This window comes from Mus pahari, chromosome 7 (genome assembly GCF_900095145.1).
Source record: "Mus pahari chromosome 7, PAHARI_EIJ_v1.1, whole genome shotgun sequence".
Classification (NCBI taxonomy): Eukaryota; Metazoa; Chordata; class Mammalia; order Rodentia; family Muridae; genus Mus; species Mus pahari.
In genome coordinates this window covers 102215943-102241709 of record NC_034596.1, presented here as the reverse complement: position 1 = coordinate 102241709, position 25767 = coordinate 102215943, and the positions used below count along the sequence as shown (strand labels likewise).

At 47.5% G+C, this 25767-nt stretch overlaps 2 protein-coding genes across 4 annotated transcripts in view; one reads left to right on the top strand and one right to left on the bottom strand.

Annotated features, from left to right (window-relative positions):
• Positions 1–203: 203 nt before the first annotated feature.
• Ccnk (cyclin K) lies at positions 204–24974 on the bottom strand. Of its 2 annotated transcripts, XM_021201503.2 has the most exons (12): positions 24169–24974; positions 23846–23987; positions 21303–21334; positions 16430–16676; positions 15780–15861; positions 13791–13922; positions 9421–9526; positions 8782–8839; positions 7674–8112; positions 7163–7196; positions 4133–4207; positions 204–1439 (listed from the first exon to the last, which is right to left on the bottom strand). In XM_021201503.2, the coding sequence occupies exons 4-12, from the start codon at positions 16624–16626 to the stop codon at positions 814–816; spliced, it is 1749 nt and encodes a 582-aa protein (XP_021057162.1). In that variant the 5' UTR covers positions 16627–16676; positions 21303–21334; positions 23846–23987; positions 24169–24974; the 3' UTR covers positions 204–813. The 2 variants fall into 2 exon arrangements, with proteins under 2 accessions (XP_021057162.1, XP_029397028.1); XM_029541168.1 differs by lacking the exons at positions 21303–21334; positions 24169–24974 and having other exon boundaries at positions 23846–23932.
• Setd3 (SET domain containing 3, actin histidine methyltransferase) overlaps positions 24426–25767 on the top strand; it is a 68494-nt gene continuing 67152 nt past the window's right edge. Inside the window, exon 1 of one of the 2 annotated variants that reach the window (XM_021201502.1) lies at positions 24426–24594. The gene's annotated coding sequence lies outside the window, so the exon portion shown is untranslated. The remainder of the gene's footprint in view (positions 24595–25767) is intronic. The other variant, XM_029541167.1, reaches the window with a different exon arrangement.

Below are 25767 nucleotides of genomic sequence, written 5' to 3'. Positions count from 1 at the left end.
GCTTGTTGGCTGGGCAGCTGGCCCCACGCTGGATGCTAAAGACCTCTCATGGTTACTGTCAGGCCAGGAACACGAGGGTCCTAAGCCTACTAGAAGTTCTAGAAGCTCATGTAGCCCAGAACACCAGGTCCTCCGAAAGAGGCACAGGCCGTGGGACAGAGCAACTGAGGTAGAGAGGCTGTACTCAGTCACACACAAACAGGGTAGTTTCAGAACTGATTTTATTTGGGTAACTGACTGAAGGATTCTCATTTGTAACCAAGATGGAATTCACAGTATGTTGTTACATTCATGCTTAAAAAATATCTCTCTATGTACAAGACTTTGCAAAGAGATGTAAACATAGATTGTTTTCCAAGCTCTCCATGGAGGGAAGGAGGCAGCCCCCCAGATGACAATAGAGGACAGAGTTACAAGCTAAGTGGGGACTCACCTCACCTACTAGGGGCCACAGAGAGAAGCCACTGAATGGAAGAACAACAGCCGGACTGCAGACAGGAGGACATGGATACCAAAAGTTAGTTCTCAGGAAAAATTAGGCACTGATTTCTAGAGGGTTAGTCACTCCTTATTGAAGCTATTAACTGAGCCAATGTGGCTACTTAACATCTTCACTAGTATTAAAGTAGCCCAGTGCAGGACACAGACGGCAGCAGGCACTGCCCAGGGCACACAGTTCATGCCAGGGCCCAGCCCTCCCACACTGTGACTGTCTAGCATATACAAGGTGCCCTGCTGCTGTCCCCTCAGTCTGCTCTTCAAGTTGGTTGGAAAACAATTCTTAAAACAAAACGGGGGAGGGGGGTGGGTGGGTTATCTCATCCAGGCCGCCCGCCCTAGCCCCCCAACAGGTGGCATGCCAGGTGGGGGGATGGGTGGGGGAACAGGTGGCTGCCCCCCAGGGGGGACAGCTGGAGGTGGGTAGCTGGCTGGTGGCAAACCCAAGCCTGGAGGAGGGTGAGGAGGGACAGCATGAGTTGGGGGCAGGCGTGGGGGTGGGGGTGGGAAATTGGGGTTGTAGGTAGGGGGAGGGGGAGGGTAGCCCGGGGTAGGGGGAGGAATGGTGGGTGGGGGAAAGGAGGCTGGGGGTGGAGGAACAGGAGGTGGAGGTGGGTTGGGGGGGTAGACATGGGGGTGGTAGGTTAGGTGAGCAGGCGGGCCATAGGCTGGGGGCAGGGCACCATAGGAAGGCCCCTCCGTCTTCATCATGGACTGCAGGCTCTGGTAGCCCTCTCCTGACATGTAGGAGCTGGTGGTGGACATCCCAGTCATGTAGCTGGAGGGCGGCGGGGGTGGAGGCCGATGTGGTAATGGTGGGGGCTGGTGCACAGGGGCCGGGTGGGCTGGAGGGGGAATCTGGACTTTGGGGAGGTCACTTGTTTCCACAGGACCAGTTGCTTCAGCCTCACCTAAGGCAGGAGCGAGGGGAGGCTTCCGGTCTGTAGAAGAAAGAGATGTCAGTGCTCAGCCAGATGAATGATACAGCAGCTAGCCCAACTGTTTTGGAGTAGGAAGCTCTGGTACCAAGAGGACCAAGCAGCTTTTAGGTACTCCTGGGCAGTCTAAGCACTGGGTGAAATACTGCTGCCTCCCAAGGCCATGTTACAGTAGAGTGAGCAATGGCTACCACCTCTGTGACCCAATAAGTCTAGAGGCCATTCGTTCCTGCCTGTGACCTATCCAATAGGCCTTCTATACTGTCCCCAGTGATGCTGGGTCCTCTCTCCCCAACGACTGAGTACACAAAGCACAAGCAGGCTCATCCCAGTTCACCTCTCCTAGCACAAACAGGTGGGGCCTTTGACCAGTCTCCACTCCCAAAGCCTGAGCCTGTCTCAGATGACAAAAGTCAAACAGAAACCAGCACTCCACAAATGTGGCTTTTCTGTCTATTTTACTAAAAGGAGAAAGATCCAGCCCACTGTCATTTCAGAGCAAGGAAGGAGCAGCGGCTCTCCTGAGACCTGTGTCTACAACAGACAGCAGATCTGCCCATGGCTCCTAACTCTAGGTTCTACTCCCCACAAACCTCATTGTAGGCTTGGCTTGTGAACCCCCTATCCCTAATCACTATCACACATGCACTCAAAAACTGTGTTCTGGGCTGGAGAAACGGCTCAGGGTTTAGGAGCACTCATTGCTCTAGCAGAGGATCCAGTTCCTAGCTCATCCAATGCTATCCTCTAACCTCTGTGGGAACCAGGCTTGTATATGCTACACAGACACACAAGCAAGCAAAGCACCTTACACATAAGTGTCCCTTCACAAGGCTGTTCCAAAGGAACACCAGTCACAGTAGCAAACCTGCTGGCTCCAGATGCTTCCCGAAGGGAAGGGAGGTAGTGAAGAGCACTGCTAGCTCCTCAAGGAGGCCTGTGTGAAAGACTGCTGCTGGGTCCTCACTGGGCAGGTGGGCACGCGACAGTGAAGGAACCTGCCCAAGCACTAGGGGGCAGCCACATCATTGCTTTTCACATGGCCTAGAACTGGTTCTCACTAAGTGGAAGGCAAACTGAATTTTGGCTTGTCAACAGATCTGCCAGAGGGTCTCGACCCACCCTTCTCCCCAACAGATGGTCAGATGCAGCTGCAAAGAATCTGCTGCTTCAAGTCTGGAGCAGACAAATGCCCGCTGGTCCAGGAGCTAAGTGAGACGTATGCATCAAAGCACAACCCGTCAAGGGCTCTGTGTCACTCCTCAACCACCTGGGCTGTAAATACGCTTATCCAGCTTTAAGAAAATGACTCCTGGATCAGGTGCCTGGATAGGAGGCACCTACCTGTGACCCCAAGAATCTGAGAAACTGACAAAGGAGGATAATGATTCAAGACAAGCCTAGGCTACACACAAGACCCCCCTATTTCAAGAAAACAAAAAACCAACCAACCACCCACTGAGTACCACAATCCTTAGATCTGCTCATCCAGTTCCGAGTATTTGCCCTTGTACTGTGCTGGGGCAGGTGTCTCATCTCTGTGTCTGCTGCTGCCACACAAGGCCCCCAATGTCCCTTAAACCCAACTGTTGACTTTAGTGTTTCTTTAGGTCATAGCGCTCTGTTTCTCTCTACCATTTACGAATCCTCTAGTCTTACAAAGACAGCTCCCACAGAATCCCAGGGACCCTGTTTGAGGGAGAACCCACAGCCTAGCTCATTCATCTCTTTGCTACCACATCTCCCTACAGAAGAGCAATGGTTGCCAGGCAACACTTTCTCAAACCAGGCCCTTCTGGGGCCTATCTGGCTCCCAGGTACTGCCTATGTCCTGAGCTGTTCTGCAGCCAACTGAGCAGGGATTCTTGTGCTCTACAGGGCAGGGACAAAACCTGAGGTACCTATAGTAGCTTCTGTCTTGCCTTGAGCACAGGCAGGAACAACTTGTTGACTTTCTAGGGCTCCCTACATGTGTCACATCCCACCCAAGTCAAGCACAGCACTGTGGACCACTCATTGAGATGCTGTGCTTTTTAAACTGGGGACTTGGGATTGTGCTCCACATAGAACACATTACTTCAATCCTCACAGAACTCAAACTTCTGTGACTGTACGTGGACAGAGAAAGCTACTCAGAAGCTGTTTGCTACAGGAATGCTCTCCAGAGCTGGAACTAGTCATACACACCAACCACCTGTCAGTCCACCCAACTGTCACAGGAACAGGGTCCCTGAACACACCAGCTCTCCTGAGCCAGTGTCTGAAGAGGAAGACAGCAAAGAAAACTGTCTGGGAAGTCTCCCAGTCTTGTGCACTGCTGAGAACTCCATACATTTTACATTACTCTCCAGTGACTCTGAACAGCTGTCTACCCTTCATAACACATCATAAAGACAGCCTGCCAGCAGGAAGCAGGCGAGAGACTGCAGCCTAAGAGCAACTCTGCTCAGGTCTGGATAAGCAGTTTTCAGCTGTTAGTGCTTTCTCTAAAGCTCATTCACCTCATGCAAGCCAGTATTTCTGGATGCAGCTGGTCGGGGTGTACTGACTTGGCAGGTTTCCCCATCTGCGCATACCTAGTCTGTGACACTAGCAGTTTCTAAGGCTCCTTGCTACAGCACTCTGCAGAAGTCTCCAGTCATCACTGCAGTAGACAGCCCCAGAGGCCCTGGCAAACAGTGTCAGCAGGCACATACCTGGAGGTGGGTGTGCTGGAGGCAATGGTGGGTGAGTAGCCTCAAGTTTGGGAATTTTAGGTGGTGGTGGTGGTTCTAAAAGGAAAGGGGATTAAAAAGTCACTTATAATCAAATAACTGAACCATACAACAGTTCTTTGGAGAAAAGTAACAGACATAAGCAAGGCATCCCAGGAGCAGAAACAGCAGAGCCGCCTGCCACGCTTGCTCTCATTCTATGAGAGTTACAGCACACCGAGCACAGGGCCCCCAATGGAGGAGCTAGACAAAGGACCCAAGGAGCTGAAGGGGTTTACAGCCCCATAGGAGGGACAGTATGAACCAACCAGACCCCCAGAGCTCCCAGGGACTAAACCAGCAACCAAAGAGTACACATGGAGGGACTCAAGGCTCTAGCCGCATATGTAGCAGAGGATGGCCTTGCAGGATATCAGTGAGAGGAGAAGCCCCTGGTCCTGTGAAGGCTCTATGCCCCAGTATAGGGGAATGCCAGGGCCAGGAAGCAGGAGTGGGTGGGTTGGGGAGCAGGGAAGATGGGATGGGATAGGAGGGTTTTTGAAGGGGAAATGAGGAAAGGGGATAACATTTGAAATGCAAATAAAGAAAATATCTAATTAAAAAATAAAACAAACAAAAAACCCAAAACAACAAAAGAGTTAACAGCACAGCTCAGACACCTCCTCAACAGACAAGGTCAGCCAATTGCTTTGTCAGCATACAGCCACTCTGTCACAAGTCCTTTAACTACTTGGATGGGCAGTGGGGCTCAGAATGCAGACTAGCCCCGCACTGCAGTACCACGTCAGCAGCCCCCTGGTGCCTACAAGACAGTCCTTATTTCCAGCCGGCAGTCTGTTAGCAGTGCATTAACTGGATGGGGAGATCTGGAGGCACGTGAGTAGAGGGGAGAACTCGCAGGTTGGACAGCACCAATCCAGGTGCAGATAGCGGCCCAGCCTTAGGCAGATGCTGTCCCACCATTCCCACAGGAAGGGCCAGTCACCAGACCTTAAGCAGGCAGGAAGCTCATGGCTGACCTTGAGCTCCACTCTGTTTGTTTCTGTCCTGGATCTATAGAGCAGCTTGGCTCTGGTCTTTCTCCTGGTTTCCTTCTCACACTGTTGATCACGTTCACAGGTCTCCAACACTGGCTGCATTCAGGCCCAGATAGCCCTTCAACCCATCCTCTCCATCCTCAGCCCAGGACCCTCTCTGTGGTACAGGTGCACTCTTTCCTTGGCTTTAGACAAGGTATCACTATGCAGCCCCAGGATGGCCTTGAGCTCAGAGCCCTCCAAAAACCACCTCCAGAGGGCTGGAATAAAGGGCTCAGCTGGCACAAATAACGAAACTTTTAGGCCCCAGCTCTCCCCTAGAACCACAGCCCCAACTACACACTGCACCCCTGGATCCTCAAGTCAGTGTCTTTCTTGATCTCATCTCCCCAACTCTGTTAACTGGTATCACTCCCATCTTCCTCTTCCCACAGCCAGGACAACTAAAGCTGTCCCACGACAGCTGCTGCACAGCTGCGTGAAAGCCACACACCTTTCTAGCCACCAAGGGCAAACGTGCAGGCTACCCTATCTCATTTGACATGACACACCAACACCATTTCAACATGTACTCAATATAAAATCCTATGCACAACTCTGTTCTCTCTCACTGCACTCGGGAGGCAGAGGCAGGTAGACCTCTGAGATCTAGGCTAGCCTGGTCTACAGAGTGAGTTCCAGGCCAGGTAGAGCTACCTAGTAAGATCCTGTCTCAAAACAAAACAACAAAAAGCAAAAGCAGAAGTAACCAACAAAAGCCTTGAGAATCTGGTGATTTTGTGCACATTCCCTAGGATGACAGCCCAAGGGCTGACCTGGCCTCAGTGGCTGTTGTGACAAGCTGTATAGCATAGGGAGCTCCCACATCTACAGTGCATCTGGCCTAATGGCCACTGCCAAGGTGTGTCCAGCACCTTTCCATCCCTAACCATTTATCCCAGTCATGATTCTACTGTCAGGAACCTGACTGCAAATAAGCTCATTTTGCCATATACCTGCACAAAAGCCATCAACAGCTGCCAAAAATTGTATACAGTCCAATTCTCCATGTGATCTAGTCTCTGACCCATCTTAGGACTGCAAACCCATACTGTGAACCCTTTGTGAGGGAGCATCCTTTCACACGACTGAGACCCCACGGCCTGTCTGGCCACGCTCTATCAGTTCTTTCCATCTCAGTGCTCTGGCTGCTCAAGGGCAGATCCTTCTTTCAAGGTCACCGTGGGGCAGCTTCTCTGTCTCACAGAACCACACCTGCTCATCTTGACTACAAACCTCATATGACATGGATCACAACCCACACTGTTTCTCATATACTCAATGCCTGTTACTCAAGCCAAAATTCATTCACTGATATTGAACTCATCGTTCTCTCAGACAGGCTAAGAAAAATCGCACAACAGTTTTATGAATAATTCAGTGGGACCTTCAAAGAAGCAACAGAAACAAGATAAGATGCACTGTGACTTTCCAGAGCTCAGGAGACCGACACAGGCAAATGGTTGGTTCTCATTTCCTGTTCTGGAGTCCTTCAAATTCTAGTTCCTGCTTATTCCCAGTATTAAAGCATATTAAGAAACTTGTGAAAAAACAAAACCCGCCCACATTAAAAAGTGCTTTGGCTTTCTTAAGTAGCTAAGATGTGAGGCAGCAACTTCTGTTCTCCGGATGCCCACAGGCGAGTCTCTGGCCCCTCACTCTTGTCTTCTAGGATGGACTTAATTTCTCTCTCACCATAAACAGCCTTGCTTGCAAAAGTCACTCCCTCATGACTACACGTGCACAGGTATTTCTAAGCACATATTTTTACTGCCAGTAATGTCTCCATTTACTGACACCTTTTGTCAAAACGTGATCTAAAAATAGGCAGCCTGGTGAGGAGCAGAGACGCCAGCAGCCTTGCTGGCAGACAGAAGGTAGTCATGGGCTCTGAAGTTAGGGCTGCTCTGCATCTCAAAGTTTGCAGAGCGCTTACCTGTGGCTTTGTTCTCTTCTTTGGGAGAGACCACCTGTTACGAAAGAAAGCACAGCTGTAAGGGGAGCCGGGCGGGCATGGGTGAAGGAGACAGTGACAGCAGCAGAACGTGACACCCTTCAAAAGGCACACCATGGCTCCTGGGAGGTCACTTTTGCTCCAAGCCTTCAAGCCCTCCGTGCATGTGAAGCCTAGGAGCTCTGTGGTGGGAGCTCTGGAACAAATGGCTTCCTCCCCTGCTCAGACTGCTACCATGCAGAAGGTGGTGCTCCATCACCATCTTTACAAGTACTCCAGGCCACACACAAGACCAGGTCCCAACAGGGTTCAGAGACCACTGTGGTAAGAGAGGCCTGCAGCAGAAGGGCACTGTCCTCCTAGCTAACTTCCTGGCTCCTGGATGTAGTCTGAGTAAACTTTGGTGGGTTCACCTCTTACTTTGGGTGTCCATAGAACCCCTTAACATGGTGCTAACATCCAAGTGCAATGCTACCAAATGCGAGCCACTCACCACGGCGCGCTTGGCCTGCCGGGGAGGACTGGGCTGAGGGGATGGTTTCTTGGGCTGCTGGGCTTGCGGCTGTTGCTGCTGGGCTGGCTGCTGTGAGTCCTTCTGCTGAGGCTGGGTTGCTTCCGAGCCTTGAGATGGTTGTGACTGCGGCCCCTGGGGCACTTGTGGTGTAGGCTGAAGAGATGGGGGCTGCTGCAGCTGATGAGGGGTGTGATGAGGCATCTGTTGTTTCCCTTGTGAGTAAAGGTCCAGGATTTGGTGGCAGATGTCTTCCAGAACGTCAACAGGGACATCTTGAACAAACTGCTCCCACCATCTCCTGTACATGGGTTTGGAGGTCCACTCTTGTATTTCAAATTTGCACAAACGTCCCGCAAGATACATTACTGCGACAGCTATGATCTCTGGCTCCCACTGCAGTGACAGGGTGGTGCAGAGACTGGATCAACAGGAAAAGAAAATGACTGTTTGTACTGTAACAGCTAACATTCATGACCAAAACAATACACAGAAAAGAGATGTCACATTTAGCAACTAGTCAGTTTGCTTAGTTATCTACAAGAACCAAACGTATTACATATTAAAAAGGGAAGTTTTTAAGTGCTCAAATGAGCTGCTGTAAGCCATGGTTACTGCCTTGCTTTTAAAAGACAGAACTGCAGCACATTTCAGAAGCTGCTGCACAATGTGACAGACGGGAGCGTGCCATGTCCTCTTTCTAACTGCTGAGAACCCAGACAGTGCTGTCTGCAGATGTACCCGCACGGCTGCTCAAGCCGTCTGTAAGTCAGACTGCAGATGCTTCTCTGCAGTCCATGGAGTGCAACTGCGAGCAACTCCAGTCACTGGCTCACTAAGGACATTGAAAGCTCTGAAATCATCACAAGAAACAAACGGCCCTGAGCCATCCAGCGTCTGCTCATTACAGTCTTCATTTCCCCCTCACCTCATACGAAAGCAACAGGCGAGAGAAACCCATGTAGAAAAGCAGATGACCTGGAGTCAGCTCTGGGCAAATCAGTCTCTTCTTTGAGATGAGAGGTTTGGACTAAATTGTCCATATACATGAGTCATTTAAAACATCAATTCAAGCAACATCTGAACATACCTGTCATTTACAAATGTCCATGCCATTTGAACCAACTTCTGAATTTTGTTTTTATCACCTAGAAATGGGGATGGGGGGAGGGCAAATTAATGGAAATAGTGGAAAAAAGAATTCACAGGAAGTGACAAGTAGTTACTAAACTCTATTGTGTGTCTGCACAGCAAAGAGTTTTTGTATAGAAAATGACATCAAACGCCAAGCACAGGCTCACATCCTACCTCTTGGCACTCTTTACATGACCTACACTGAACCACCATTTATGGGAAACGTGGTTCCAAGGCTAATTTTATTAGTCTATTTAAAATCCTGACTCATCTCCCTGTCTCCTATCACTTGGCAACAGGATGACAGACCCTGCTTCTGCATAAAGGAAAAGCATTAACAGCTCCATTGCTGCACTGTCGGAGTGAGCCATGGCCTGGGTACACGATACACAGAACTCTGTTTTCCTCTTTTGAGAAACATAATCCAAGTTCTGTCATATGAAAAGACTGGATTCTAGACTGGCAAGTTTTTAATGGAACAATTGGGATGTGGCTCTCAGAGGCAGAGCACTTGCTAGACAAAGGAAAAAGTTCTGGGTTCTTCCATCCCCAACACTACAAACAACAATGTAACCCCCGACCCCTGCCTCATTACCTTTGAGCTGCTTTGCATATTTGAGCAGGAACTGGTACGGATGCTCTACTTGTAAGTCAAACTTTATGGTCTGCAGTAAGATCCTCTCCAGCACCATGACTTCTTCCTGTGAACAGCAAGTGTTGGAAGAACTGAACATGAGCACAGGTCTCTCTCTGCCAGCTCTCTTAACTCTACTTTAGCAGATGTCCTCTGCTCCTTCCCACCTCCATTCAGTCTGTTATACAGGCACACAGCAGTAATCTAAAACACCCAGAAACAGGTCCACAAACTAGTCAGACAACCTAAAAAAAAAAAAAAAAAAAAAAAAAAAAAAAAAAAAAAAAAAAAAAAAAGCAAGAAGCAAAACCCTTTAGAGGCATTATTATGACAGATACATAAGCCACCTTTGAAAACTAGACCTTTACATTTATTGCATACATGTATGTGTACACAACTTGAGTTTGTGTCCTTGAGTGTATGCCACGGTTTAGAGATCTGAGGACAAGCACATGGCTCTGGTTCTGTGTACCCACATTTATATAGGTTTTAGGGGTTGAGTTTAGGTCCCTAGACTTGTACAAAAGCACCACTTTTATTTGGAATTTTTGAGGCAGGGTTTCACTCCAGCTAAGGCTGACCTGGAACTCACTCTGTAGCCAGGCTGGTCTCAAATGGTGACCTCTTCCATCAGCCTCCCATTGTAGGTGTGATCCTCTCTGACAGCTCAGCCATAGACCATTAAAAATGCACCACCTGCCCCAGGACTTTCCACTGGATGCCACATGAGAGTGGCTTCCAACAAGTGGCTTCACAAATCAGGAGCTATACTGTGCACATAGGCTTTTTCATTTCCAAGATTTAGTCGTTCCTAAATAGGTTGGCTAGGGATCTATCTGAAATGCCACCTTAACTCTTCCTCTGTTCACCAAGCTTTCTCCTGTTGTGTCAGTATCCAAGGGAGAGTTCCAGGAGGCTCTCCTAACTTTAAAGAATCTGCTGTGAACATTCTGCTGAAGTATTTTCAGCTTTGAAGGGTTTTGGGTGCTCTGTTTTCTACAAGACTCATCCTTCCAGAGTCTTACAGTTGTGCAGTCTCCATTCTTCATGCTCCACTCAGCATGCACTGAGCTCCACTCAGCCAGTGCCCCACACAGGCACTTCTGGAAACTGACCATCACATAGCCCGATGGTGCCTGGCACTTACAGGTACTGTGAGAGGACGCTTGTCTGGCAAATGTAAAGGCTTTGTAAAGGGCTGAAACCTTCCCACCACTAACTAGTCCACAAATAAATGAGCTCTGGGGAGAAGAGACAGGTATGTGCCTCTCACCCTGGAGCACTATGCCACAGAATGAGAAGATCCTTTTGTTTTCAGGGCTCCGCCTTAACATGGCAAATCTGCCATTTTCTACCCTCGCTTGCCAGTGTTTTCTCACGCAAGCTTCCTAATATTGCAGGAACTTACACACTGGAGTAAGACCTCCTTTTCTTGCCCATTAGCATCATCAGTGCCTATTAGCAGTGGCATCAGCACTGCCACTAAATGTAGAAATCATCTTTACCAAGTATGCCAATGGCTTCCGGGCCATGGTCCTTTAATCTAACAGAGCCCCGGGTCCACTCTCCCTGTGTTTCAGATACTCAATCAATGAGATAATTACAGGTTTCCCTGCAAACACCATTCTTTGGGGAAGCTTTCCTCTGCTACTGTTTGTGCCTCTGGGTAGATTGCTCTCACAGCATCTTCAAATGTACCATAGCTCATGATTAGGTAAATGATTTTGGGATTAAAATCTAGCCTGCCAGTACATTGTAAAATCTACTACAGCAAAGACAACACCCTGTTTTGCAAGGTATTTTATGTCTAGTGCTTAGATAAAGATTGACACAAGCATCCTGCTGAATAGGGGGAAAGTTAGCATGGCTGGGAAAACAGTTAAAACGAAGCTCATGCAGTCTCCCAGCTCACCCTTTCATTTATCCTGAATACGTACACTGCCAAAACATCTTCTTTAATTGTGCCCAGGGAAAATGTCTTCCACGACATCTTTGTCTTCTGATCTGGGTGCTTCTCTTTGCCTCTTACCTCCCATATCACATCTGGGAGACTGTGCATGGCAGACATGAAAGGCAGCACTGCTCACCTGAGCCTTTCCTGTTCATGGCACTGAAGGGAAAGGGAAGCTCCTCTCTAAGGCACCACAGAACTGAACACACTCGCTGCTGTTCACCAACCTTTCCCTAACCCATCTTAGTTACAAGGATCACAGGCTCTGCAGTGAAGTCTTGGCTGAAGCAGAGGACTACCATGGCTGATCAAATCAAGGACATAAAATCTCATTCCATAGAAACCAGATATTCATGGACATAGAAAACATTATTCATGGGCACATCCTTTAAAAATAAAGCTGCATTTCTGATTCTTGCTAATGTAAGTCTCAGTTAGGTTCAAATGTTTATAAACACGGTAGTATAGATAGATAAATAGATAACTAAATAAATATCTAAATTCAGGGCCAGAACGGCCCACAGCAACAACCCTTACAAGCATCAGTGTTAGTCATAACCACAATACGCAGCTGAGTATTCTGGACCCTTGTTCCTTTGGGAAAGGAGAAGATAGTCACTATGAGATAGCTCAGTGGGTGAGGGTGAGTGTAACTGGCCTCTGCACATGCTCTGTGGCACACGCCTGACCCTCACCCTACCCTAATAAATACACACAACTTGGAAAAAAACTCCATGAATGGTGTCAAGCATCGAAATGCCAGCCTTGTTGGAACTAGGATTTTGAGTTTCTCGTATGAAAACTCTTTGTCCTTTATTCAACAAGTAGTATGGGTGTCTTTGATGAGACAGACATAGTCACTGCCTGCAAAGTCCTACTTGAGCTTTGGAGGGAAAAGGTTATCTGATTATTTGGTAAAAATCTATATAATGAACAAAAAGTTAAACTCAAAGTGCCAAGTGAAAGAAAACTATATAAAATGGCTACCTGTATGGCTCCTGCTCTGTCATTATGGAAAATGGGAGCAATAGTTGTTAGGCACCATTAAAAGGGAGAGCAGGCCAAACCAGCAGAGCACAGAGGGTTTTCAGGACCAAGAAAGTATATAGTACCACGGTATGATAATGCAAATCTATCATGTTTGTCCAAACCCACAGAGTGTATAAAACCAATGCTTGAACCTTGAATACTGGATCGGGTAGTGAGGATGTGTCAACTCTAACAAAAGTTCGACTCTGTCAATGCTGACAGTAGGAGAAGCTGGATGCTGGGAGGAAGGGGAGCATAAGAACTCTTGGTACATTCTCTTGGTTTGGCTGCGAGGCTAAAATTGATGTAAGACAGTAAACTCTTTGGCTGGTCATCGTGGTCCATCCTATAATTGCAGTCCCTGCAGGCAGGCTGAAGCTGGAGACCAGGGCCTTAAGATCATTCATGGCTAGACCCTGGCTCTAATTAAAAAACAAACCCAAAACGCCTCGAGAAAAAGTATTCCAAGTAACGGCAATTTGCGAAGGTGATTAGTAAGTGTTGTGAGGGTTGGATAGGGGTGAGGGTGGAGGTAGAGGAAAACTGCCACTTGTCCCAGAACTGGCACTATTATTTAATAAAAACGTGTTTAGTTATTGTAACATCAGCTACTGACACTGGCAGGGCCAGGAGAGCACAAGACAAAGACCTTGACCAGGGCCAGTCTGTGAAGAACTGAAATTGTCGCAAACACCACAAACACGGTTCCTTCCAGATTCCCCCCCCCCCTTTTTTTTTTTTTTGGTTTTTCGAGACAGGGTTTCTCTGTGTAGCCCTGGCTGTCCTGGAACTCACTCTGTAGACCAAGCTGGCCTCGAACTCAGAAATCCACCTGCCTCTGCCTCCCAAGTGCTGGGATTAAAGGCGTGCGCCATCACACCCGGCTTCCTTCCAGATTCTTAAGAAGCAAAGACATATAGGGTGGTCAGATGGCTCAGCAGGTTAAGGTTCCTGCTTCTAAGCCTGACCATCTGGCTTTGAATCCCAATATAGTATGGATGGAGAGAACCAACTCTCTCAAGTTGTCTTCCGACCTCTACAGGCATTCATGTGAAACAAAAACAAAATGAACAAAGAAGCAAATGCAACAGTGCATGTCTTGAGCCAGAAACAAGGCAGTTGAGAAGTGGAGTCGGCTGAATTCCAGGTTGTGCTACCAGTCTCTCAGGTGCTGTCCAGCACGTCAGGAGGACCTGGGCAAGCCTAGGCTGTGAGACCTCTCCTTACAAAGCCAGGGAAGCTTTTCCATAGGCCCCCTCTCAGGAACCCGAGAACAAGCAGGCACAGTAGCTAGAGCTCTCGTTAGCACTCCATGTGGTAAGAGTTGAAGGCAGGAAGTTACAGTTCTTACCTTTGGGTCATCCCCAAACTGGCCGAACTGGACATCATTTAATAAACTACGGGCCGTTTTGATGATATCTTTACACTTTTTTGGTGTTTCCTCTACTTTCCCAGCCAGAAAGAGACAACAAGCTCCTGTCACCTAGGAGAAGAATGAAGATTCTTTACTGGTTAGTGGATTCCATGGGGACAGCACAAGAATGCTCTGTTTGACCTTTACAGTTAGCAGGCCTTAGTCTCCTAACCTCAGTTCACTTGCAAATATCCTAACACTCCAAAAAAGTCTGAGGGACATGTCCCATCCTCTGTAAAGCAGTTACAACTCAGTCTTCAGGTTGTGGTGCACGTGCTTCATCAGCACAGCGCTCCCTAGCATGTGTGGCACCCTAGGTCTGAGCCCCCAGCCTGCAACAGAAGAAAGGTGACTTTTCTAAGGTAACTGCCGTAAAACAAAGAAAAGAGCCAAATGAATGAAGTCCTGGGACCAACTTCCTCCTCCTGCTCTGCAAACAGCAAGTTTAATCTGTCAGTCTACACTTGCTGTCCTTGTCAGTCTACACTTGCTGTCCTTCCTGCTGTGACCTAATGTGCACCCACCCCGCTCTGCTCCCCAATTTACACACCGAAACCAATCCCCAGAAGGGTAGGAAGGACTACTATCCTTCTAAAAGAGGCCTGAAGGAGTCTGCACCTCCCTACCTCTACCTGAGGACACAGCAAGGAGGCACATTTCCTACGAAGACCGGGCTCTTACCAAACACTTTATCCGGTATACCTTGAACTTCCAACTTCCAGGACTGAGAGGACTTCTGTTTCTGTTATAAATTACTTAATCTAAAGTTTTCTGTTACAGCAACAAAGGACCAAGCCAGAGTCCTTCCAATTGCTTCTGGGTCCCTTTAAATCTACACAGCATGCTTACCATCCAATTCCAATTGCACAGGATGTTAGACACTCTTCCAGTGGCTAAAGACACTGACACTGTCTCCTTTAAGAACTTCACAAGCCGGGGTTGGAGACAGCAATTAAGAGCACTGATTGCTCTTCCACAGGTCCTGAGTTCAATTCCCAGCAGCCACATGGTGGCTCGCAACCATCTATAATAATATCCAATGCCCTCTTCTGCTGTGTCTGAAGACAATGACAGTGTACTTATATAAATAAAATAAACAATTCTTTAAAAAAAAAGATCCTCAGAAGCCATCAAGTAAAACAGGTATTAGAGGCTTACTCAGGTATTAAAGGGCTGACTCAGCTCACCTTTCCACCTAGGGGCTTAAAAAAAAAAAGGCTTTTATTTTATATGAATCAGTATTTTGCCTGCATGTCTGTATGTACAATGCATGCATGCAGGTGCCCTTGAGGCCAGAAGAGGGAGTCATACTTCCTGAAACTGGAATTGCAGGTGCTGGGAATGGAAATGGGGTCCTCCATAAGAGCAGCATGTACTCCTAGCAATCCGAGTGGGGTTCCTGACTGGCTGGTCACTATGCCGCATGCCTCCTTCTGCTTCCGCCATTTCTCTTAGACTGCTGAGCCTATCTCAGCCCCTGAGCACTGGAAACTTAGCTTTCTCCTGGCACTCTCTCCCTTGCATGGGCTGGGCTGCTTCCTATATATAATTAATACTCCCCTTGGGTATCACAGCCCTGTCTGTCCAACTCAGTTATGGCCTTATTTAAACTCAAGGATTATGTTGGGAAAGAGAAAAAACTATATAGATGTAGATGGCTAGAAATTATGTTCTTAGCTAGTTCAGAAAAGCAATAAAAACAGACATCGACAAACCAGCCACCTAGTAATTGTTATATAATGTACAATAAGACTGTTGTCCATTAAAAAAAGGACAAAAAAAAAAAAAGGATTTCTACAAGGTTAATTAGAAACAACACAATTCAAAATGAAATCATAAAAACAAGCATTTTCTGGAAAATTAGAAAAGACCCACTGGCTTTTATCTCCAGTAAGTGGCGAGAGCAGCAAGTCAAAATTTACTTACGTATCTCGGGAATTGTTTGAAGGAATGGAACATATAAAATCGGTGAAAATAAATGATTCCAGTTGCCAGGGTGTCATAGTGTCTGCCGTTCGGGTTAAGGCTTTAGCTAGAAATGGCTACAAATATGTTCTTAGCTAATTCAGAAAAGCATCAACAAAACCAGACATCTAGTAAACAGGAATCTCCCTTAGGGTACTTAAACTCTAGTGCCAGAGTGAGTACTGCCAAACGAGCTGTGTGTGTGGTTTTCCCCCTTCTGAGACAGGGTTTCTCTGTGTAGCCTTGGCTGTCCTGGAACTCATTCTGTAAACTACTAGGCTTCAAACTCAGAGACTGGCCTGCCTCTGCCTCCTGAGTGCTGGGATTAAAGGTGTGGGCACTGCCAACACCCACCTCAGCTTGAGCCGTGATCTCAATAGGGCTGGCTTTCTCCCCAGGTGGCTATTTGCTCAATAAGTGAACATATACATTTAAATGATAAATCAACAGACAGGACAATCCCTGAATAGCCAATTAGATAACTTCTATCCCAAAGGTACTTAAATCTGTGTCAATGCAAATAAATGACTGCATGCTTGTTGACACTAGCTAATCGAATTCTTGGTGATGGAGAGTTTATTCACAAGGAATCCCACAGAGATTCAGGATACAACCCCAAACGTGTGCCCACATCAAAGATGAAGCGAGCCCCCTCTCGACGGTACCGGGCCTCAGTGGCTGGATCAAGTCCTTCAAGTTGAGAGGGTGTATGCGCTAGGTCCTTCTTATCCCAGTACCAACATGGTTTTGTGTGGTCCAGGTTTGTAGACGTGACTGAAGGGCTTGAATTTTCTTTGTTCTCCTTCATTTATTGAAGTATTTTGTTCTTCCCCAGTGGGCCTCTGGAATGTTGTAATCCTAAGAGAAAGAAAAGATGCAAAATTGTAAAGGATGCCACATTACTAACAATGCTAGTTATAAATCACCCACAACCACAGGACACGGCTGACACAGGACCCCCCTTATCCCCCAACATGCTACTGATTGCTAGTTAGAAGTTCAGGGTATCCGCTCCAAAGCCCATTTGATACACATCCTAGTTGACTCCACTACCGGTAAATCTGAGCTAATAGCAGCTTCATAGCATTCCACATCATGAAGTCTACAGGGTAAAACGAAACACAATTTTGGAGGAAGCTTAAGCACACTCTACTTCCTTCCTGCCTTTCCTCGGTGACACAGCCTCTGCTGCTGCTTTACACCCCATTCTGCAGGACAACCTGGACCCGTGGGACACGCTAAGTCATGCTCCCACATCACCCATCTCTACCATCAGCACCTACTGGTCAGACTTCCCAGTTTTTACTTTACTTGTTTTTGCTTATGAATGTCACAGGATGATTTAACTCACACCTACAAAAATCTCTGGCCTGTGGGTAGTGGGGTGGAAGTGGTCCATGAGGAAACATCTCCTTTAGATCTTTTTTGTTTCTCTCCCACTCAGCCCTAGGTTGACAGAAAATGGAAGCCAGGTGCTTACCCAAGGCCACCACAAGTCAATGCCTGGTAAAGTGGCTTAGAAGCAACATTTCCACCCTGGCAGTAGAAGAGTCCCAAAGGAGATGGTGGAATCAGGCAGTCAAGTGAGCAAAAACCCAGGCCAGGGGCCTACCTTCTTCAGGGCTACTCTCATTTCTGGTGGAAAAGCTTACACGGTGGAGCAGAGCATTCTGCTCCTGGCACCTGACTGCTCTAAAGGGAATCTAATCCTTCCCCTGGCAGGAACAATTAAGCAGCTGGAGAAGGCATCTGTGTGAGTTCATAATTTACATGTTAATGTGGGACTGACTGCTGACTTAGCAACATAGCTAAGACAACTCCAGAAACCATTCTATTCAAACACCCTTCTCACCTCCTGACCTGGCGAGTATAACAATTTACTGCTGGCAAGGCTGGGAGAAGCTAGTGGTCTCCAAAGTTGCTTGTCTGAGTACAAAATGGTACAACTATCACAGAGAGGAAGGACAGATGTATTTGCTCTTTGAAACTTAGCAGTTCCACTGCTAGGAATTTTTAAAGACACCATTCCAAACATGCAAATATATGCACAAAATTATTCATGGCAGGCTCATTTGCAAGGACAACTCACAAACATTAAAAAGAAAAACAGGGTCTGAGAGCTGGCTCAGAGGTTAAGATCACTAGCTGCTCTTCCAGAGGACTGGGGTTCAAGTCCCAGCATTCACAAGGTGGTTCACAACCACCTAATTCCAGTTCTAGGCATCCAAAGCACTCTTTTGGCCTCTTTGGGCACAGCATGCATGTGTACAGACATATATATAGGCGACCACTTATATACAAATAAAAAAATAATTAATTTTATTTTATTTTTATTTATTATTTATATTATTAAAATATTTTTATTTTTTCAAAAAAATAAAATAGATCCATATGTACTGAAATAGCTGCTCAAATGCAGAACTCTTAAGAACTCGCAGCTATCCACCATATGATGGGGTGCAGGACGGAATCTGTATAGCTGTCCACCTACACTGATCATATCCTTGTCCTCCACAGGCACCAATACCTGACCATGCCTTTAGACAAGAACCACGATTTGAAGGCCAGGCACACTGGCTCACTCCTTTAGTGCCAGCACTCAGGTAGCAGAGGTAAGGAGCTCTGTAAATTTGAGGCCAGCCTGGGCTACACAGTGAGTTCTAGGACTACATAGAGAGATCTTGTCTCAATAAAACAAAACTAAAAGTATAAAAGGAAAAATAAGACACATGGTTGGGCTCCTTAAAAATTACCATGAGGGCTGGTGAGATGGCTCAGTGGGTAAGAGCACCTGACTGCTCTTCCGAAGGTCTGGAGTTCAAATCCCAGCAACCACATGGTGGCTCACAACCATCNGTAACAAGATCTGACTCCCTCTTCTGGAGTGTCTGAGGACAGCCACAGTGTACTTACATATAATAAATAAATAAATAAATAAATAAATAAATCTTAAAAAAAAAAAAAAAAAAAAAAACTTAAAAAAAAAAAAAAAAAAAAAAAACCCACGAAAAACAAATGATAGGAGAGAGCACAGTGACCAGCGCAGTCGGCAAGCCTGGAGCAGATGCTGCTTTTACCAAGCTAGCAAAGAAAATCTCAACAGTTAGGGAAATTCAAAATGCACACCACATATAGAGGAGGTAAGAGAGAATTACTGTTGTTTCTTCGGGACAAGAAACTTTTACTCTACTGTAATCACAGGGACACACACCAAAGCACTTCAGAGGAAGTGCCATGCAACATACTTAAACTTTGGTTGAAACATAAACACATGGCAAACAAGGCAAAAGCCAGCTGTGTTTAGTCCCCGTCAGCGGTAAACAAGTAGTCATGGCACTCTCTGACACAGCACTAAGTCAGAGAGGGAGTCAGGTGAATACTTAGGGGCCAGGAGTCCTCACACTGACTGGAATCCTTGAGTAGCCAAGAGCACCTGTACATATGTGCAATAGTTTACATCAAACCACTTAAACAGAATCAACATACAAAGGGAAGAGTGCAGTATTGGTGACCATCAAGAAGTGAGGCGCTGAGAGACACCACTGACTGCCAGCCAGGCACTGCCTACCTCCAAGCTTGCCACATTTCTCTCCTGGTCATCATCCCCAAAGAGAGCCACAGGGCTGCCTGATCCTTTAGTTTTGCCTTTAGAACTTCACAGACTAGCCAAGGGAAGGGAGGGGAAGGGGAGTGGGGAAGAGAGGGAGAAGAAAAGGGAGGAGGAGAGAGAGGGAGGGAGGAGAGAAAGAGGGAGGGGAGAGAAAGAAGAAGGAAGGAAGGAAGAAGAGAGGAAGGGAGAGGGAAAAAGAAATTGATCAACATGGAAAGGAAGCACTTTCTCTAAGGAGGAAAGGAAAAGCTAGACAAAGGGGGAGGAAATAGCTCCTAAAAGAGGATCTTGGGGCAGCTCCACACCCAAAGCCCAGGCTGGCCCAGCACACACAATCCTCCTGTTTCAGCCTTCCAAGTGCTGGGATTACAACTGTCCACCACCATAGCTTGCATCATTTTTTCTTTCTTTCTTTTTTTCCTTCTAGGGTCTCTCTACACAAGCCTGGTTGTCTTGAAACTCACTATGTAGATCAGACCAGACTAGTCTCCAACTCATAGAGATCTTTACCTGTCTCTGCCTCCCAAGTGTTGGGACTAAAGGTATGCACCCCCACATACCTGGCTTTTTGTTTGTTTGTTTTAAATCTCTTATATTACTTTATTATATATATTTAATTTAATTTCAAAGTTTACTTGTGTGTGAGAGAGTGAGGGTGGTATCTGAGTTAGAGTTGGTTGGCTATGACGCTATGATCCAGTCACAGTTCAAAATTTTGTAGTAACCATGCACATGTTTTCTTAGTATCAGAATTTATCACTAAGAATTTCAAGTTAATGGAGCCAAAGAGACTGACTTGATGACTCTGCCTAAGACACGGTTTCCTTAATCTATACACTACTTTGTGTCTGTAAATGCAACAAGGCTTTGCAGAACACTTTTGTCAAGACAGGTCTTCTTCATCTTATAGCAGCTGAGTCTGTAAACGTGACCATTTTTATTAAGTTACACTTTGCCAGCACGGGTATATTGAGCCTCTACAAACTGTGGAGCTAAGGATGTAGCTTATTGGTAGAATGTTTTTTTAGTATGTCATGGACCTAGACTCAACTTTTAGCACTGCAAAGAAAAAAGAAAATCTCAGGGTCACCGAGCATGCTACTTACTTTTACTACATGGTCTGTGTTTATTTATTAACCTGAGAAGCACACTCTTTTAAAAAGATTTTAAACTATGTGTCTCTGTGTGAGCATATGCAGGCACCAGTAGAGGCCAGAGGCTGGAGTTAACAGGTGGTTGTGAGTCACCTGAGTCTGGGTGCTAGGAAACAAACTTGAATATTCTTCAAGAGAAGAAGTACCTTCTCTTCTCTTTTAGTGACCACATTCCATAGAAAGTTTTTTTTGGGAGTGGGGTATGGGTGTTTTGTCTGCAAGTATGTCTGTGTACCATGTGCATGCCTGGTACTCTTGGAGGTCACAAGCGGGTGTCAGATCTGCTGGAATTAGAGTTACAGACAATTGTGAGCCATCACACGGGTGCTAAGATTTGAATCTGGGTCCTCTGAAGAGCAGCCACTGAGCCATCTCTCCAGTTCCCAGTATACAACCTTAGTTTTTGACGCATTATTCTAACAGAAAGAACCATGGTTCTGGGGCTGGTGAGATGGCTCAGCAGGTAAGAGCACCTGACTGCTCTTCCAAAGGTACAGAGTTCAAATCCCAGCAACCACATGGTGGCTCANNACCATCCTTAACAAGATCTGACACCCTCTTCTGGAGTATCTGAAGACAGCTACAGTGTACTTACATATAATAAATATATAAGTCTTTTAAAAAAAAAAAAAAAAAAAAAAAAAAGAACCATGGTTCTTAGATACTTTTTCTCTGATTCAAATATCAGAGTAAGGACAAGACCACAACCCCAAAGCTTACCTCTGAAGATCTTTCTTCAGACCAACATCAACCTGCCAATCAACAAGTCTAGGTTAGTAATATGAACACAAATCAACTCAACTGCATCCTACCTAAGATACACATACGCCTTGAAATCTAAATGTACTTATGTTCAGCATCCCTCCATTTATAGTGCCATAAACTCTAGTGTATGCACATATGAGGGTGTGGTCTCTTGTGTGGGCATATATAGAGGCCAGAGGATGACATAAGCACATCTTACTCAATCTTACTTTTTGAGATAGGGTTTCCCACGGAACCTGGAGAATAGTATCAGCTAGGTGGGCTGGCCGGCCAGTGATACAGTAGGGTCCACCTGCCTTGTAGTACTGCAGTTAGAGGTTTGCCATGAGGCCCAGCTTTTTATATGGGTGCTAGGGGTCTGAACTGTTCTTTGTGCTTGTATAGAAAATGCTTTATCCACAGAGCTATCTCTCCAGTCCTGTTTTTTAATATGTATTTTTAGAAAGATTTTTTTATGCCTGTGTAAATCATATGTATATAGGTGCCAGTAGAGAGGAGTGGATTACCTGTGGCTGGGATTATGGGTTTTCAGAAACTGCCTGTCATGTGTGTTCAGGAACAAAACTCAGGTGCACTGAAATCACAATAAGTGCTCTTAGCCGCCGAGACATCTTAGCAAGTACTCTTAGCCACCAAGCCATCCCGACCCCTGGGGCTGCCTTTTAACAACAAGAAGTGCAATCTGTATCACTTAGCTTTTTTCTTTCAGAAGTTGGATCATTAATCAGTTCTTACATCGAAGGGATAGCTGATCTGTACTTTAAGAGGATTCTAGATGTGGATTAGCCTCTATCACAGTCCTCCATCATTAACTGTATTTGTAGTACTTCTCAAAAGCTCTCAATAGTTATGTTACATTGAAATTACTCTGCAACATAAATGCTACGTAATGTATCTGCTCTTAACAATACAAATTAGATTTAACCTAACTAGCTATTGTTTAAAAAATTCCTACAAAAAAGGAAATACCTAAAACCAATTTTTGACTTGTCATCAATTATTTAGCAAACAAAGATTTTGGCAACACTAATAGCTTCTCTCTCTCTCTCTCTCTCTCTCTCTCTCTCTCTCTCTCTCTCTCTTGTTTTTTGGGACACTGCTTCTCTATGTAGCCTTGGCTGTCCTGGAACTTATCTGAATACCAGGATGGCCTTCAATTCAGACAGATCTGCAAGTCTCTGTTCCCAAGTGTTCTAATTAAAGAAATGAGCCACCACTACCACCCAGCTGACACTAACAATTTTAATCAAAATTTTTATCAACATTACTATTATTCAACTATTATGATTCATTCAGCAATATAGTTTACTAAGTGCCATATAATGTTCTAGGGCTTGAAATCACTACACTTTCATGGAATCACTCATAAAAAAAATGTAAAGCGGGCTGGTGAGATGGCTCAGCAGGTGAGAGCACAGACTGCTCTTCCGAAGGTCCTGAGTTCAAATCCAGCAACCATCTGTAAAGAGATCTGACACCCTCTTCTGGAGTGTCTGAAGACAGCTACAGAGTACTTACATATAATTAATAAAAAAAATGTTTTTAAAAAAATGTAAAGCACATCCACAACTGCACAATGCTGCCCAATCATTCTTTAAACAACATATATCAAGATACCACCTGTGTGAGGTTTGTCTTTAAAACCTAAAAGGACAGTCTTTAGCTAAGACTCATGCCTTTTTAATTTTAAGCCCAGCATTCTGGAGGCAGAGGCAGGAAGATATCTTTGCGCTGGAGGCCAGCCTAGTTTACAAAGAGAGTTAGTTACACACCAGCCAGGGTTATGTAGGAAGACCTTGTCTTTGGAAAAAAAAAAAAATGCCAGTCTGTGATAACTGATTTTAAACACTGAATGACTTATGGAAATCTGTGTTTTACTTGTAGTCCAAAGTTAAGAACACCACCAAGTATACATTACGCAGGTTAAACTGCTTAAACGTTTTCAGATTAACATATAAATGTATTTCTCAACTTAATAAAGATCAGTTCCCCTAACACCGAGGCAACCCAATCACTCAGGAGAGGATGACGTCTGGGTAAGAACGAGTCTTCCTGAGGAAGTCCCTTTTCATTCCTGGTCCTGCCTGAGTTCCATGGTCCAAGAGTCACGGAACACTTTCCAAAGCCTCAATCCTACTTAACAGAGGGATCCACAAGCCGTGGGTGACCGGGTCAGTCTGAGGCAGGGTCTGTGCGTGTAAGCCCCGCTACCCTTTTCATCCTCGGCTAGGAACCCCCCCAAATCGCAACCACTTTCCTCGGCGAGGTCAGCTTCCAGTTCTAGGCATTAGTGGCGCACCCCAGAGGAGCCGAAGCTCCCTCGCCGCCAACCCCGCGTCGCCTGCTAATTTCAACGTGCATCAGGGATTCCAAGGAGGCCGGTGGAATCCGGGAAGCCGGACTCTCCCGTAGAACCCAGGCAGCTGGAATATACCCTCCTCGGACCACCAGGAGCGCCGACGGTGGGCGGCGCTGCCCGCGGCCAGCTAGATACTCACCCCTCGCCTCAGGCAAAACCCTCAGCGACGTCTCTCCTTCCTGACAGCAGCCATCTTGGATGTGGAAGGTCGGGGAACTACGTCATTACCCTGCGTCTCGGGACGTTAATAAGCGACCCGAGGGGCGGCGACAGTCAGGTGCCTGTCAACCAATCAGAAGAGCGTAAAGCTTAAAAAAAAAAAAAAAGTAACAAGTCAACAGTCACCTCTCCGCCCACCCTGCGGCCCTGTGGCCTGACGCCCGTAGGGGGAGGGGCAACACTCGCACACACCCTCCCACCGCCCCGCCCCCTTGGCGAAAGGGCGTTCGGGAGCAACCGAACCTGTTAACGGAACTTCGGCCCGGAGGCGGAGCCAGGGAGCCCGTCGTTCAATCATAGCGCCATCGTGGGCGAGATCTAACCAATCGAGTCTTCGGATATGGCTCCGCCCCCGTTGCTGATGTCCAATGGCTGAGCAGCACCCTGGCTGGAGAGCCGGTGGGAGGCGGGGCGGAGCCGCGCCGAGGCGTGTTAGGTGCGGGCCAATGAACGGCGGCGGCGGCGAACCGTGGGCGGGGCCCAGGGGCGGGCGGAGCCGGGTTGGGCCTAGGCGGCGGGGCTGTCTCTGGCTGCCGTCCCGCCTCTCCTGTCCGGCCGCCGCCGCCGCCGCCACCGCCGCCGCCACCGCCGCCTGGGGGTTGGTTGAGGCGGACGGTGGGGTCCCGGCCGGAGTGTGGCGCCGCCGCTGCGCGGAGACGAAGCGGGCAGGTGAGTGCGGACGGCAAGCACCCGCGTGCGGCCCGCGGGCTGAGGGGACGGGGTTCCACCGCTCCTGAACGAGGTGAGGCCGAACGTGCGGGCTCCGAGGTCCGGTGGTCGGCCGCGGCCGAGTTCTCAGGGCCTGGGCGGCTGCGGGCTCCGAGGCCCGGCAGGCCGGTCCCCTGAGGGGGACTGACGAGCGTCTGCAGCTTCCCTCGGCCACCGGGACGGGGGCAGGCGGCAGGTTCAGGGCGCGGCCTGGGCGCGGCCTGGGCGCCGCCCTCGGGTGCGGCCGGGGCCCGGAGCGCGCGCGGAGCGCTGGGACTGCGTGCGGCGGGCTGCAGCCTTGGTTTCCTTCCTCCGGCGGCGGGCGCACGCGGCTTGGGGCCGAGGCGCCTCTGCAGTTCCCTGTTGCCCACGGGGAGCCCGGCCCCCGCGCCTTGTCCTCCACTGCCCGCTCGCAAAGGCGGGCGTAGAAAATAGGTCAGGTTTCTTCCCACGCGCCCCTGGCCGAGGTCCACACGCGACGAGCGCGCTGCGAGAGAGAAGCATTCCGTGCTCTCGGAGTTTGCCATTCCATTTTCCAACTCTTCCTTCTCGCGGCTGCAGCCTGGGCATGCGACTCTGCCTCCTCTCCCCGCCTGCCACTCTTGGAGAAGGAGCTGATTAGTGACGTGCGCCACTGACTGCGAGGGGCCTCACCCCCTCCGCGTCGTGTCGGGAGAGGACGTTGGTGGCGTTTCAGGAGGGTGCACGCCGTTGAAGATGACTTGGGACATGCTGTAATCCATTTCTAAACGAAAACGGTGTTGTTACTGAAGTAAACACACTTGAACAGGATGTTGACAGTCGTCTTGCCTTGCCGACCCTCAGAAGAGTTGAGGTTTTACTGATAGATGTAACAGAACTGCATCCAGGAAGGCTGAGGCAGGAAATCATGAGTTTCAGGCCTGCCAGAGCTACATAGGGAAGCCCTTTCGAAAACACACAAAGACTAAAACCAGAATTGGACACTGAAAGTGTGGGTTTTTCATATGTAAGTGATACCGTTCCCATTTCCCTTTCAAAGGCGATGCCGAGAGTGTTTTTAAAATGAGTTTTAAACAGTGATAGTCTTGGGGAGTTTTAAGTGAACGCACCCTTAAAATACAGCAGTATAAAAGGACATTTCCTCTCCAAGTT